Source organism: Melospiza melodia, chromosome 25 (assembly GCF_035770615.1).
Source record: "Melospiza melodia melodia isolate bMelMel2 chromosome 25, bMelMel2.pri, whole genome shotgun sequence".
Taxonomy (NCBI): domain Eukaryota; kingdom Metazoa; phylum Chordata; class Aves; order Passeriformes; family Passerellidae; genus Melospiza; species Melospiza melodia.
Window position 1 is genome coordinate 8,388,808 of NC_086218.1, and position 15,567 is coordinate 8,404,374.

At 49.2% G+C, this 15,567-nt stretch overlaps 1 protein-coding gene across 1 annotated transcript; it reads right to left on the bottom strand.

Annotated features, from left to right (window-relative positions):
• Positions 1-10,638: 10,638 nt before the first annotated feature.
• TMEM79 (transmembrane protein 79) lies at positions 10,639-14,686 on the bottom strand. The gene is made up of 4 exons (XM_063176241.1): positions 14,562-14,686; positions 12,633-13,472; positions 11,765-11,978; positions 10,639-11,126 (listed from the first exon to the last, which is right to left on the bottom strand). Exons 2-4 carry the CDS (start codon positions 13,360-13,362, stop codon positions 10,922-10,924), a joined length of 1,149 nt encoding a protein of 382 aa, XP_063032311.1. The 5' UTR covers positions 13,363-13,472; positions 14,562-14,686; the 3' UTR covers positions 10,639-10,921.
• Positions 14,687-15,567: the final 881 nt, after the last annotated feature.

Sequence of the window (15,567 nt, forward strand, 5' to 3'; positions counted from 1 at the left end):
GCCACAGAGGTGGCTCCTGTGGGAAGCTGCTGGAAGCTTCCATCATGTCCAGCAGAGTCAATCCCTGCTGGCTCTGAAGATGGACAGGCTGCTGGCCAAGGCTGGGCCGATGAGAGAGGCTGGTAAGGCCTCTGTGATGACATCTTTAAGTATGAAATACTTTGCAGCAGTTTGGGGGGGGAATTCACCTTGCAGCAGCTTGGGAGGGCTGTGTGCCCGTGGGGAGAATTCACCAGCAGGGCTGCTGCTCACAAGAGCAGGCTCATGCTGGAGAAGTTCCTCACAGGGGAAGGATTCTGTGGGATCTCAGCACCTCAGGACTGATGTGCAGAGTGACCGAGACCACCCTTGGGGGGCTCGGGAGTCCTGGAATGTTGCCAGAAGTGTCTGGTGGCTGCACTTTGATCCTACACAGGAGACGACACCTGTATGAGGATGGGAGGATTTCACTGGGATAAATTGTGAAGGGATAGGTTAATTATAGTGTAAAACACAGGGTTTAAGATTTCTGTACAGGGGGGTCTAAAGAAGTAAGATGGAGGAATTGGGGTGTGTCCTCTTCTTCTTCTTCTTCTTGGCCTCCATCTTCTGTGGTGATGGTGGCACTTTGGGATTGGTTCTTACTAAAGGTGTACTGGTCAATAAGGGTAAAAGGTATTGGGGGAAATAGGTAAATATCTTATACGTAGTTTTGAGTATAAAGATAGGTGACCGCCCCGGGGGCTCTCAGTGTGCTCATGGCTGGCTGGCTGTGCAGACCTCTGTCGGGCTGAGAGAAAATCTTTTAGATAAACAACTAATAAACACCCGAGACCGAGAAAAAACCTCTTTTTGTCCTTTGGAGCGCGGGCTGCCCAAGGCCACCCCGGGCCTTTCCAGGTCATTAAAACAGCCGAGAAACCGACAGGATTCCTCTCCCTGAGCAGCAGCAGAAGAACTTGAGGGATGAACTGACCCAAAACCCCCCATGCCCTGTTTCCCTGCACTGCCAGTGGGAAGGAGGGAGGGGCTGGGGGGAAGAAAGTGTTTTAAGGGCTTATTTCGCCTCTCATTATCCTCCTCTAATTCTGTCAGTAACAAATTCACTTTGCAACCTTAACCTGAGCCTGTTTTGCCCTTGAAGAGTTTTCTCCCAGTCCTTATCTCAAATCATTCAACCCTATATATTATTTTTTTCTCTCCTCTACCCAGCTGTGGCAAGGGAGGGTGAACCAGTGACTCTTCTGGGTGCCTGGTGTTGGGCAGTGTCAAACCATGGCAATCCCATCTAGCCCTGCCCTCTGGCAGTGGGAAGCCATTCCCCCTCATCCTGGCACTCCAGGCCCTTGTACAAAGCTCTTCTCCAGTTTTTAGGAGCCCCTTCAGGCACTGGAAAGCTGCATTTTGCTGAGCTGAGGAAGGTTTGGAGAGCAGAAGGGACCATCTTGAAAAAAACCCAAATGTTGAGCTCAGGGTTTTCCCATGGGGGAATGGGCATGGCTGTGAGGCAGGAAGCTCTCACCTGGTTCAGTGGCCTGGCAGTCCAAGAGGCTGCTGCAAATCTAACAGGAGTGGGGCTGAGGGGCTGCTGTGCTGCTTGGTGTCAATACCAAAACCTGGAGCTGAGGCATCATCAGCTGAGGGACAGTCAGAATGAAGAAAAGGTTTTTTACAGAATTAAAACTTGCCCTTAAACGTGATGACTTTGAACACTGCTGTCCTCTATAATGGCACCTCAAGGGTCTCGTGCTCCTGCAGAGGTTGGGCAGTGGGGCTGGCACTGCACCCTCCTCTCTTTGCTCATCACAGGCCCCCTGACACAGAGCTCCAGCTGGATCTGATCTCCCAGTGCGTCCCCATCCTCCTTCCTAGCTGTGACCAATCTGATTTGTAGTAAAAGAGACTGTAAAGGTAAACAGGACATTTTGGAGCCCGATTCCAAGTTTCTCCAAGTGCTTCAACTTCCCTGAGTAGTTACTTGGGTGCTCTGAGGATATCCCTATTTGTAGCCACGATATTTTCTGAAAAATCCCTTTGCCAGCATTTTTCTCCTGAGAAGCTGAGAGGCCTCAGAAATGAAAGGTAAACAATGATTATCTGCTGCTGTGGAATGCAACAGGTGGATCTGTCATTGGTCTCATGTGGTTGTTTCTAATTAATGGCCAATCACAGTCCAGCTGTCTCAGACTGTGGTCAGTCACAAGATTTTATTATCATTCTTCTATTCCTTTCAAGCCTGCTGATGAAATCCTTTCTTCTCTTCTTTTAGTATACTTTTAATATAATATATATATATATCATAAAATAATAAATCAGCCTTCTGAAACATGGAGTCAGATCCTCGTCTTTTCCCATGTTGGGATTGCCTGCAAATTTCCACACCTATTCTATTTTGATAAAATGAAAATAAAGAGAGAATTCTTGCACTACAAGAAGGATGTTCACATGTTAGCCCATTTGCTCTTCATAATTGCACTGTGTTGTAGAAGCTGGATTTTTAGGCTAAGTAAGTAAATTATAAACTCAATTATTAATCCCTTATGTTTCCTTTTTCTCCAGGAATATACTTTTTCTTTGTAACAGCATCCGTCCCATTGGCAGTGGACAGCTCAGTCTTGGGGCAGAAGCAGCTTGCAAATGCAGTGATTTGAAATCTGAAGCTGGCATTTCTCCTCTTGATGGGCTTCTCTCTAAATCCCAGCAGTTAACTCGACTGCAGTGGGCCCCAGAGCTGGGAAAGCCTCTGTCAGGATTGCCTTTGTGAGACTTCTCTGCTGCTCGCTGGTTTTTTTCACTGCGGAGTGTTTGGATTCAGGAATTAGCTGTCAAATGATTTGGATACTTAGAGGATGAAGAATGAGGACACTTCTGCTTCAGTCCCTGCTTCCAGAAAAGTTTCACAGTGACCATTGTGCCTGTTCCTCACTGAAATCTGGGCTCTGGCAACAGCAACGTGTGTCTGTTACAGAAATCAGCATTGCTGCCACTCTCACTGCTCTGGGACAAAGCCTAATGCAACTTTCAGCTTTCCAAACCAATTTAGGACTGTTTTCACCATTAATCCCCAGATTAATAATTTTTAAAAATAGAGCAGCATTTCTTAATGAAAACCATGTTACCAAGTTGTTGCTGATGGCTCTTGGGAGCAAACCTCGTGTTTTCTTTCAGGTTTCACCATCTGCACAGGAGACAGGAGGGCGCTGGAAGTGAAGCTGTATCTGGTGGCTATGTGAGTTTATGACACCAAAGTGTATTTATCTGATGGGAATATGTGTTTACTTAACAACGAGCAGCTGCCAAATGGAGTGCTGTGGGTAATTGTGCTACAGATTTTAGCACTAATAAGGCAATAAGAGAGTAAGAAGGAACTTAACCCTCACTGTGATGTTATCTCAGTCTCTCCCTCACACGCAATTCTATTCCCATATATTCACCAAAAATCCTCTGTGTGACAAACCACCACAGAAATGCAAAATTCTGGGAGTATTTTTGGAAAGTGCACTGGGTTTTCCTTGGAAGGGAACACACTGTCCACTGATTCTGCCATTTCACAGAGCCTGACAGTAACTCACCACTGTAAAACAGAATTGTTTTCTGTCCTGCAGGTAAGAGGCAAAGGTGGTAGTAATTTTCTTCTGTTTTTTTTTTCCTCTAATCCCTCAGGCCTCATAATAACACTCTTGTTCACATCTGTGTGAAAGAAACTGCTCTGTGCTTCAGGTTATACCATATTCCATGGAGTTCAAACACTCACAGACTGCTTTGGGCTGGCAGGGACCTTAAAGATCAACCCATCCCACCCCTTTGCCGTGGGCAGGGCCACTTTCCAATAGACCAGGCTGCTTCAAGTCCCTGAGCACTTCCAAGGATGCAGCAGGGTGACCGTGTTCACAGGGGTTCTTGGGTGAGGGAAGAGATGAGGATCTGACTCCATGTTTCAGAAGGCTTGATTTGTTATTTTATTATATATATTACATTAAAGCTATACTAAAAGAATAGAAGAAAAGGTTTCATCAGAAGGCTGGCTGAGAATAGAAAGTAAAGAATGATAACAAAAGTTTCTGTCTCGGACAGAGTGTCCAAGCCAGCTGACTGTGATTGGCCATTAATTAGAAACAACCACATGAGACCAATCCCAGATCCACCTGTTGCATTCCACAGCAGCAGATAACCATTGTTTGCATTTTGTTCCTGAGGCCTCCCAGCTTCTCAGGAGAAAAAATCCTAAGGAAAGGATTTTTCATAAAAGTTGTCTGCGACAGGGCAGTCACAGCTTCTCTGGGCAGCCTGTCCCAGGGCCTCACCAGCCTCAGAGGGAAAAATTTCTTCCCAATATCCCAATAACCCTGCTCCTGGCATTAGGAAGCCAATGAGTGTCTCGTCCTGGCACTCTAGGCACTTGTCCAAAGTCTCTCTCCAGACTTTTGGAGCCCCTTTAGGCCCTGGAAGGGGCTCTGAGGTCTCCCTGGAGCCTTTACTTCTCTAAGCTGAGCACCCCCAGCTCTCCCAGCCTGTGCCCAGAGCAGAGGAGCTCCAGAGCCCTCAGATCATCTCTGTGGCCTCCCCTGGGCTCACTGCAGCAGCTCCTTGTCCTCCCTGTGCTGGGGAGCCCAGAGCTGGAGGCAGCTCTGCAGGTGGGGTCCCACCTGAGCAGAGCAGAGGGGCAGAGTCCCCCCTTTACCTGCTGCCCATGCTGGGGGATCAGCTAGGACAGTGCTGGCTTTCTCTCTAAGGTTTCCACAGACAATTCCTTCTGCACTTCCTGGAGCTGTGAGCTGACTCTGAGAGGCGCCAGAAATGTGAGCAATCAGACACTTGGACAGAAAGGCCAAGGAAATTGGAATTACAGCAGCAGCTCCTGAGCTTTGCCCTGGCACTGGGGCAGGGGCAGCTCTCACCTGAGCAGGGGCAGGTCCCTGCTGCACTCCCTCTGTGCCAAGCAGTGCTCTTGAAAATGACTTCCAGACAAAGTTTTCAGGTGAAGGTGTCCTGGGAGCACTCCCCAGCAGTGAATTAGGTGTAGTTTTGGAAGCTGCTGAAGCTGCTGAGCAAGTTGTTCTGTGCCAACTGGCCTCAGCACCTGGCAATGTAAATTAAATGTGTTCAGGAACTCTGAGTTTAGTCACACACTCCTGTCTCTAATTTTATACAAAGCAAGACATTATGGAGGCAATGCAGCATGACACAGTGACAGTTTGATTACCAAAAAGAGAAACAGTGCTTTGATACATGATTATTTAAGCTTAGGTTTTTAAAGTCCTAAGCAATTGATAGAAATCTTCTCTGCTGCATTTCAGGCCTGTTCAGGCTCATATCAAGTGCCTAATTCTGCTGAGGGTGTCCATGTTTCAGCAGGGTACAGTTAATTTTGCCTAGTTCTGTTGCCTGTCATTGGCTAACAGCTCAGAGCAGGAGCTTTCTCCCTTTCCTGTTTTTTTTTTTGGGAAGATTGCTCCCTTTTCCCCCAGCTTTAGGGTGGGTCAGTTCAGCTCCCTGTGCCAGGCATCTGTGAACAGGACATGAAGATTTACCTTCCCATCACTCTGTCACTTGTTGTCCTTGCATTTCCACACCGTCCCTTGGAATCTTGTATTGATATGAACTTCAGCTGCAGCAGGCTACAGAGGGCTTCTTGGTGGGAGAACAACTTCCAGAAGGGAAGTTAGTTAAAAAACTTTGAGCCAGTAGAGGCATAAATGAGGAACCTGAGCACTGATTGGGTCAAACCAGTCTCATTTTCCTTTAGTCAATCACTGTCCTTCCCCACTCCTCCCTCCAGCAAACCCCATTTTTTGGGGATAAAGTCACATACCCTTTTCTTTTTCCAGAGATGCAATGCTCCTGTCCTCAAGTGTTCTTCTCCCCAGCCTATGCTTTTTCTCCCTCTTCCTCTCCCATGTCCTTTGGTTGCTTTTCTCTGGTCCTAGCCCTGTATTCCCAGATTGTTTGCTGTTCACTCAGCTGGGCAGCTGTCAAGTTCACTGGATTTTTGATCTGTTGACAATGATGTGTAAGAGCAGCCAAGAGAGATGCACTTTCCCCCTGTTCTTTCCCAGACTTTGGTCTTTGATCACCTGGGGTAAATGGTCTTCCTGTGTCTAGGTTGAGAAAATGGAGTTTATTTGGTTTTCCTTAGGCTGTAAGACAAGCCTGAATTTAGTTCATTTAACTTCTGACAGTCCACTGCAAGACATTGCACAATTCTGAAAAGTAATTTGAGATGATCAGCTGTGAGAAGTGCTGTCCCAGAAGTGTTGCTGGGAGTTTTCTTTGTTATTCTTGGTGGCAGGGATGAAACACACACCAGGCAGAGCAGCCATGCCCACACTGCACCACAGACACCTGGCCTGGTTCCCTGGACACTGCTGTGCACATGTGACACACACATGTCCCAGATCGTGTCCCCCTTGCCCAGATTCCCCCACAGCCTGTCCCAGGGCCAGCAGGGAGTCGCCAGTGACCTCCTCCACCCCTCCATCCCAGCCCGTCCCCTCTGCTGGCTGCTGTGAGCTGACTCCCAGAGGTCTCAGCAATGTGAGCAATCAGACACTTGGATAGAAAGGCCAAGAAAATTGGAATTACAGCAGCAGCTCCTGAGCTTTGCCCTGGCACTGGAGCAGGGGCAGCTCTCACACAAGCCATGGCTCCCTCCACCCCTCCATCCCAGGCCAGCCCCTGCCCTGCTTGGGTGTGAGGCACTTGGATCTCCACAGCCCAGTCTGGGCTTCACCCTTTCACTGCAGGAGACTCCTTCACACCCATCCACATTCCAGGATCGTGCCTGGAAAGAAGAGCCTCTGCTTATTGGGGCATAGAGGGTACCCTCCAATAATTTTCCTAACATAAAGAAGAGACTAAACTTTCTCTGCAAAGCACCTTCTTGTGCTGGCTGTCAGAGGTTAATGCATCCAGTCTACACATTCTCTGTATTTTCCTTCCTGCTGGCACCCTGAGAGCTGGAGGGGATCAGTAACTGTGAGAGGGGAAGACAAAGCCTTGTTGTAGTGAATCATGATTTTTAAAAAGTTAAAGATTTTAGCTGAGGGTTAGAACCATTCATATTGTTAGTAAAATTAATCCACAAACATCAGAGGTTTATGTCCAAAAAGGAGACAGAGGAGTCCTGTAACTTTAGTCGAATGAAGGGAGAGGCCATGGGGCATTCCCCTGGGGTCTCTCAAATTTTTGGAGCATGCAGCCTCCTTTTTATCCTAATTTCCCTTTTGTCTTTCCCCATTTCTGAGGTACTTGAGAGGTACAGACTCCCCAATACACCTGATACCAGAGATTCCCCTTTAATGTATAACCCTCCCTTTTAATTTTTAATTCTTGAGGAATTTAGGGGGTTTTCTTCCCCATTGTTTCTTTCATCTTTCAATATCTATAAATTTCATTTATCAGCAAACCTAAAGTTTATCTATAAAACCAAATCTCTTTTTTCATTCACCCATCAGTGGAACCCTTCCCATTGTTTCTTTTATGTCCCAGTGCTGGTTTTACCTACCAGCAGACCCACAGCTTGTTTGTAAAGACAAATCCATATTCCTCTGAATATTGAAGTTAAATACACCAACGATAAGTTAATGATTATTAGATGCTTAAGCCAAAGCTAATTGTTATATTATGAGCTCATTTGTAGAAGAAAGTAGAGCAAGTGAACCATTATAGGAATACATTGGAACAATGCCCAGCACCTTATTAATTAATGATGGATTAATGTGTTAATCCATCATTAAGCAGGGGGCTTTGGATTGTGACACAGGGTCACAGAGACCCGAGGAAGACATTCCTGACTTCATCCCTGGGACCACTGACCCAATTCTAGACCACTGACCCAATTTGGGTTTGTAGGGAGCTGTTTGCCCGTTTCCCTGCAGTCTGGAAGGAACGAGGCATTTGTCCTTACAAACAAACCGTGATAAAACCAGCACTGAGAGATAAAGAAACAGTGGGAAGGATTCTGCTGATTTGTGAATGGAATGAGAGGGATTTGTCTTTACAAACAAACTGTACGTCTGCTGATAAATAAAATTGGATACTGAGCGATGAAAGAAACAATGGGAAGAACTATAAATTCCATAGGAATCCCACTGATTGTTACATGGAAAAGACAAAGAGGTAGGGGGAAGGGGGTTAAATTAAAAGGAGGTTTTAGGTATCAGGAGTATTGGGAAGTCTGTACCTCACAAGTACCTCAGGCAATGGGAAAAGAGAGAAAGAAACGTGGCTGGGAAATCAGGGTAAAAAGGAGGCTGTGTCCTCCAAAAATTTGAGAGACTCCATGGAAAATGTACATGACTTCTCCCTTCATTCGAATAAAGTTACAGGACTCCTCTGTCTCCTTTTTGGACATAAACCTCTGGTGTTTGTGGATTAATTTTCCTCACAGGCCTGACCGCTGGGAGCTCACAACCAGCGCATGTGGCGCTGAACCACCGGGACAGGCTTGGGCGGGACCCTCTGCCCGCAGTGTGTTGCTGTGCGCTGGAATCCCGGTCTGCCCTGGTTTTTATGCATTCAAACTGGGTTTAATTCTTTCTTTATTTCCCGGTTTAATTCTTTCTTTCTTTCTTTCTTTGGTGGGGGGGCGGGTTAAGGTTGGGTCCCCTCACGCGGTCCCCCGTGAGTTCCCGCCCCCGCCGAGCCGCCCCACAGCGCCCCCTGCAGGCGCGGGGGAATCATCGCACCCGCCCTGCCCGCCGGGAGCCACCCGCGCCCCTGCCGGCCGTGCCCGGAACTGCAGCGCGGGGGGAAACGGCTTCGAGGGAAAAAGATGTCAAAAACAGGTTAGAAAGTGATGGAAAATAGTTAATAATTGTAAAGCATGTACTTTTAGTTTGGTTATCATATTGTAAGAGGGGTTCAAAGGGTAGTTATAAGAAATGCAGTACGCATCTTACTGTATTACACCTGAGTAAAGTGCACCACACTCTAAGGGAAAGGAGCCAGCCTGGACAGAACTGTAATGGCAAATCAAGCGCCTTAAACCTTCATGCACATGAAGGATCCCAACAAAAAACAATCCAAAGGGAGTAAAAACAGGATAAAAAGGGCATCTGACCCAGGGAAGCTGCGCTGCTCCACCTGGAACATCGAGGATATCGCTGTTGAAGAAGACCCAGTGCTGGCACTGTAGCATCCTTGACAGGAACGCTCCTGCTCCGGCCACAAGCCCCTTGCTTTAGGCCTTTTCTTTTTTATAAGAAATGCTGAAATCACTTAGTACAGAAGTGTGGTCCCATTTTTTAACAAAGATACTTTATGGGGTTTTCTAGTTTTGTTTGGTGGTGCTGCCGTTGTTGTTTGTTATAGATACATATTATAATATTGGCTTTTTGCAAACATTAACACAGATATGCGTGGTGTTGAAATAACTTTGTAATAAAGATGTAGTTTTTATTTCTGTTGTTAATTAAGCTTAGACATAGTAGTGAAATAGCTGATATAAGGATGCTTGTGTTAAAATGCCTGCTTGGATGGGATAACATCCAAAGAACACAGGATGGGGGCACCTGCTACAGATCTGCCAACTATCAGCACTCACCACCTGAAGACAGTGTGGACCAAGACCCAAAACTGAAGATGATGATAAAAAAGGATTAAAACCACAACCCAGGAATAAGCATACTCTAAAAAGGTGGATCAAAGGAGGAGATATGCTGAACAGTTCTTGGAACATTAAACTAGTTTGGGGAAAAAGTTTACTCTGGATAAGGATATATGAATATGCAACAGGCTGATGTAAGGGATAAGGTATTTAAGGTGTAAGATAACAGAGTGGTCTTGGCTGATTGCCAAGATGCACCCTAACATCCTTTGCTCCATGGTCCTTGTCTCCTATTGCCCTTTATTAAACTTTTTAAATTTTCACAGGAGAGTGAACGTGGTTTTCACATTGTTGTTTGCCTAGTTACACATATACATATCAGTAAAGAAGTGTATGTATACATCACTTTCCCCATGTCTTTGCCTGAAAGCCCTTTGATTTCAGAGTTAAAATAATTTGGAGAGAAGGGGGTCACAATTTCTATTGCAGAGGAGGTTCCTGCCTTCCTGGGTGGACACCTGGCTTTCAAAGCAAGACACAGCTTCATGGCAGTCCCTCAGCTCCTTGATTCCCATTCTCTGGTTGGGGCGAGCTGTTCCTGTGATCCAGCATTGCAGGATGGGAGGTGTGACAAGCCAGACACCGGGCAGATCTGGAGCTGGAGTGGCTTTTCCTGGATTGGGTGGATTTTTAACTGCTTTGGGTTAGGACTGACAACTGAGGCTGTCAGAAATGCCACTCCCACGGGTCCATTCATGTCTGCAGAAGGGGCTCAGCACCCATCCTGGGGAGGACTGGCCATCCCTGCCCTGGCCAGTGGCAAAGCTGGTGCCATGTCACCCAATCCAGCTTCTTCCCTCCCATCCAACCCACTGCTTTGAGAACTGGGCGCTGACTCTCCACCAGGAGGAAGAGGAGGGACAAACAGGGTGAGACTGGCTATGCAGGGACCCTGTAGTGGGATGCAGGGTTTGGAGAGGGACAGTCTGGGGGAAACATTTTTTTCCCTCTTGGAAACATAATTTTGAGGCCGGATGATTGCATGCTGTAGGCGAAGCTCTGAGTCATTCTGTGAGAAATTTAACTCACCCTCTGCAAACCAGGCACAAAGCTGCTTGGTAAGGGCTTTATTGGGCAAAGCTGGCTCCAGCAGGAGGGGAAGCAAATCCCACCCATTCCCAGGGAACAGGGCTCAGTGTGTCCTGCTCTTGTTCACCATCCAGCAGGAGTCTCCTGGTGCAGAGGGTCTGCAGCTGGTTCTGTGTGCTCAGCAAAACCTCCCTGTGTCCAGGCAGGGAGAAGGAGCCCAGCAGGATCTGTCAGCTGTCAGGACTCTTGAGGCAGGGCATGAAGGAAGCTCAAACCCATAGGATCCAGGCACTCCACCTCACTCCCTCAGCCCCAGTGGCGGAGTTTGGCTCTGCTCTCCTTGGAGCGGCTCTCGGGCGTTGGCAGTGCCAGGGAGAGGAGGTTCTCAGGCTCCAGCACAAACATGCCATACAGGTTCCAGAGCAGCATGGCCAGGAGCGGCAGGAAGGTCATGCTGAAGCCAAAGGCACGGAAGGAGCGGCCGATGGCGTAGGACATCCAGAAAATCAACCTGGAGAGAGGCAGAGAGTGCGGGCTGAGAGCCAAGGTGATGCTGTGGGGCTGGCACTCAGTGCTTCTGACCAGTGAGGATTTGGGGCTGGCACTCAGTGGTTCTGGCAGTGAGGATTTGGGGCCGGCACTCAGTGGTTCTGACCAGTGAGGATTTGGGGCTGGCACTCAGTGGTTCTGGCAGTGAGGATTTGGGGCTGGCACTCAGTGGTTCTGACCAGTGAGGATTTGGGGCTGGCACTCAGTGGTTCTGGCAGTGAGGATTTGGGGCTGGCACTCAGTGGTTCTGACCAGTGAGGATCTGGGGCTGGCACTCAGTGGTTCTGACCAGTAAGGATTTGGGGTGATGCTGTGGGGCTGGCACTCAGTGCTTCTGACCAGTGAGGATTTGGGGGGATGCTATGGGCTGGCACTCAGTGGTTCTGACCAGTGAGGATTTGGGGCTGGCACTCAGTGGTTCTGACAGTGAGGATTTGGGGCTGGCACTCAGTTTCTGAGCAGAAATCTGAGGATTTCCCTGCTGTAGGAAGAGGAACCCTTCCTGGCTCTGGTGAGCTGGGTGAGGCGCTGCCAGAGCGGGAGTTTGCTCCAAGGGATGGTGCTGGCACTGACAGAGCCTGGGGTGAAGGAGCCACTTACCTGGAGATGGCGAAGAGCCCTGTGAGCAGTGGGATGAGCTTGAGGAGCTCCTGTGGGAGGTAGGTGGCCAGCACGGCCATGTTGAAGAAGTAGAGGATGAAGAGGTGCACGGACTGCGAGACGTAAGTGCGGTGGATCTCCACCTCCCGCTGGAGCTCTCCAAAGGGCTCCAGGGCAGAGGAGCAGAGGCGGGAGATGCCGCTGACGATCATTCCTGAGGGACAGAGAGAGGTGTTTTGTGGAGACAGCCAAAAACTCCACAACTTTGTGAAAACTGTAAAGCCGGTGTGTTTATTACAGCACCGGATGCATGTGGAGATTACTCTCCTTAAAAGACATGAGTGCCTCTGGGAACTTCAGGTCCCTTTTTATCCCCCTCTCAAATACATATGCATACAATTTCACAGTAGGTTCATACATATTCATTTTTACGAATTTCACGTGACATTTGCTGCTAGTTCTTCTTTATCAGAAAGAATTCCTAGGTCAGGTAGACCTGCTCTCACAGCAGTCTCTCTGTCTATCCCCCTCTGTCTCCTCCCCTTTATCTCTGTCCTTCACTGAATCAGTTTCCCTGAGCCTAGGCTTTACAGTCAAGCTACCTAGCTATGTTTTCTAACCACAGACTCAAAGATGTACATTTCACCTAAATCAAAATAGATTTCTACTCTGGAGAATTTCTACTCTGTCTCACAGGGGCTCAGCGTGTGCCCAGAGGAGCCACGGTGGACTTTGGGGAGCACCAGGACAGGAGAAAAGCTCCATCTGCTGCTCCTGGTGGGAGTATCAGACCCACAAAGAGCTCAGCCCCAGGGCTCATGAAGCCTAGAGCAGGAGCAAAGTGCTCACACCCCAGCCCATGGCTCACCCAGCACGATGGGGAAGGTGGCAAAGGTGGCACAGCGCAGCGTGTAGACCAGGCGGGCACTGACGGTGGGCAGCAGCGGGGCATCGAAGGGCAGGAAGATGTAGGCTCCATAGATGAGGCAAGGGCAGAGGAGCAGGGCCCCTGCCACCGATGCCACAGCCTTGAGGTTATCAGTGCCACAGTCCCTGGCACACGGGCACTGCGAGCCCTCAGCCAGGGGCTTGGCCACGCGCCCCTCAAAGCCCGGTGGGTTCCTGTAGCGTGAGGGGCCGAGGGGGAGGAAGACCTGCTTGTGGTGAAGGCTGCTGGCTCTGTCACTGGGGGGGACACTGGGGGGAACATCCCCCCTGCTCTCCTCCCGGGGCCATGGGGTCGGGTGCTGCTTCTGCTTGAAGGGGCTCTGCTCGATGCACTGCGGGTCAATGGGCACAAAAACGTGGGATGCCATCACGGGCAGCTGGGGAACTTCCTCATCTTCGGCCTCAGCTGTGGGGCAGGTGGGAACAGCTTCCTCTGGGTCTTCATGGCCTCCCTCGGGACTCGAGCGCTTCTTTGTCTCCGCGAGCTCCGGCTGGCCCCGGGCATTGTGCTGACTCTGGTCCCACGGCAGGGTGGCATCAGGGTCCCCCAGGTGCTCATCTGGGGCTGGTGGCACCTTGTCCAGGGCCACCTTCTCCAGGTCCAGCAGAGCCACCTCCTCAGGGGGCAGGACAGGGTCTGCAGCAGCCATGAGTGTGTTCAGTTCCACACTGCCAGGGATGCAGCTGGGGGCTGGTAACACTGCTGCCTGCACTTGGGGTGTTCAGAGGGGACAAAGTTCCTGTCCTTTCTGCTTTCACCCTGGAGAAAGGAGACAGATCAATTCACATCAGAAATGAGAGGTGTGGGGTCACGTGCACAGCCCCAGTTACAAAGTGGGAGCAAACTGGCACTCCTGGAGCCCCCACCACCCTCCTGTCCTTGCACTAGGAGGGGAAAGCAGTGCCTGGTGTCCCCTGGCAGCGGGGTCAGGTTCTGTCCTGGGAGGGGTGAAGCCTGGAGGTGCAGGTCTGGCTGGGAATTAATTCCCCTGCTGAACAAACACCCTGGGAGTTCTGGCTGGGCACAGCCCAGATGATACAGCTGGCTCCTCAGTGGCTCTGTCCTGGGCCAGGACCAGCCAAGCCCTGGGGAGAGGTGACCTGGCTGCTTCCCAAAACCGTGGGGACAGCCAGCATGAGCCAGGTTTGCTGCCTCTTGCAGCTGAGAATGATGTGGGGTGGGCAAAAGGGGCTGCTGGGTGCCCTTCCATGGGTGCAGGAGGCACAGGCAGAGCTCCCATGTTGTTGTTACCCTTTAGGAGAACCCTGTCTCTTGCCTCATCCCGAGTGTCCTGCCTGTCAGAGCAAACTTATCTTAGCAGAATTACAATTGAGAAAAACGAAGTAGATTCTCTCTTTCCTCAACAATTTAAAGTTTGTCCAGAAGCTTGACAAGGAGAACACTTGAACAAAACATCTGTTTGAGTGTGCTCAAGTCTGAACCGAAGGGATTTTTTTTCTAGAATTGCTGGAGATAGGGCTAACCAGCCCTAACTAAATAAATACTCTGACAAAAGCTGGCAGCCATATGAATTAGATACTCACAACTCTCACTGCAGTACATTTCCAGTGGAGGGCTGAGACTTTTTCCTCAATGAACTGCCAATAATCCATAAGCAGATTTTTAACTATCTACATGGGAAAAGACTGGAGCAAAACCAAAGCACTTTCATCCCTGCACCCTCAGGAGCCCACAGGCGTGGGGAAACTGAGGCACGGAGCTTCCTCCGAGCTCCACACACGGAAGCAGGGCTGAAACAGCTCCTTAGGCCTCCCACACCTCCAGCACCCCATCCCGGACCCCAGCCCCAATCGCAGCCCCCAGCCCCTCCCCGGCTGCAGCACTCACTCAGGCACGGGCAGGGGGCCATGGGGGATTCCAGCTCCATGGATTCCCAGCTCTGCAGGAGACCCTGCGCGATTCCAGCGCTCTCCCAGCCGCCTCTGCACCTCAAACCTGCCCGACCGGCTCGGGTGGGGCGGGCTGAGGGGCGGGAGCTCCGCCCGGCCCGGCCCGGCCCGGCCCCGCGGGGATCGGTGGAGGCCGCGGGGCAACCCCGGGACCCCCGGGCCGTGTCCGGGCCGTTCCGGGTGTGGAAACGCCAATCGCTTGTTTTTAAAATTTTAAAGGTAATAAAGTGGTTATAAAAATAGTAATACAATTCGAGTAATAATAAGTTGGATAATTTGAATTAGGACAATATGAGACAATAGAAACAAAGAGTTGTGGATGTCCGGGTGCCTTTTTCTGGGCAAAATACGCCTGAAAAAGGACTCACGTTAATAGAGGATTAACCCTTAAGAACAATAGCCTGATGCATATTCATACACTTCATACATGATGCATAAATTCCATTCAAACACAGGATTCTGTCTGGTCATCATCAACTTCTTCCTCTGAATCCTGACAGCACCTTTGAGGCGGGAAGAAGTTCGTTTCTTCTGATAAGAAAGCAATAAATTCTTTTTCTCTGAAAGATTGAGGTGTCCTGTGGCTGCTATCTCACTGCAAGTCCTTTCTTTAAAAAAAGTATCCTACATAGCATCGTTTGTATTTTAACATTTTTTATAACCTAAAACTCTATTTAACACACTACTTAATTAATACAGCATTACTTTCTAACACAACACATATAATATTCATTTTAATATTTGCAAAAAGCCAAACATAAAATACGCATTTTCACACGGGTGTGCCAAGTTAAAGAGCTCTCTAAACTCTCACACAGTTTAAAAAGGAGACAGGCAAGTCAGCCCTTGTTTATCCTGCATGTGCAAGGTGGAGTTTTCCACAAATCAAGCGCACCAAGGGTAACACGAAGTCACATCTTTTAAACGGTAAAATTTACATTAAC

Excerpts from the sequence above, each read along its gene's own strand:
- TMEM79 (XM_063176241.1), bottom strand. The coding sequence starts at position 13,362 with ATGGCTGCTGCAGACCCTGTCCTGCCCCCTGAGGAGGTGGCTCTGCTG. Across the intron at positions 11,979-12,632 it reads CACCTTCCCCATCGTGCTGG|GAATGATCGTCAGCGGCATC; the intron begins GTGAGCCATGGG and ends TCTGTCCCTCAG. Across the intron at positions 11,127-11,764 it reads GGGCTCTTCGCCATCTCCAG|GTTGATTTTCTGGATGTCCT; the intron begins GTAAGTGGCTCC and ends GCCTCTCTCCAG.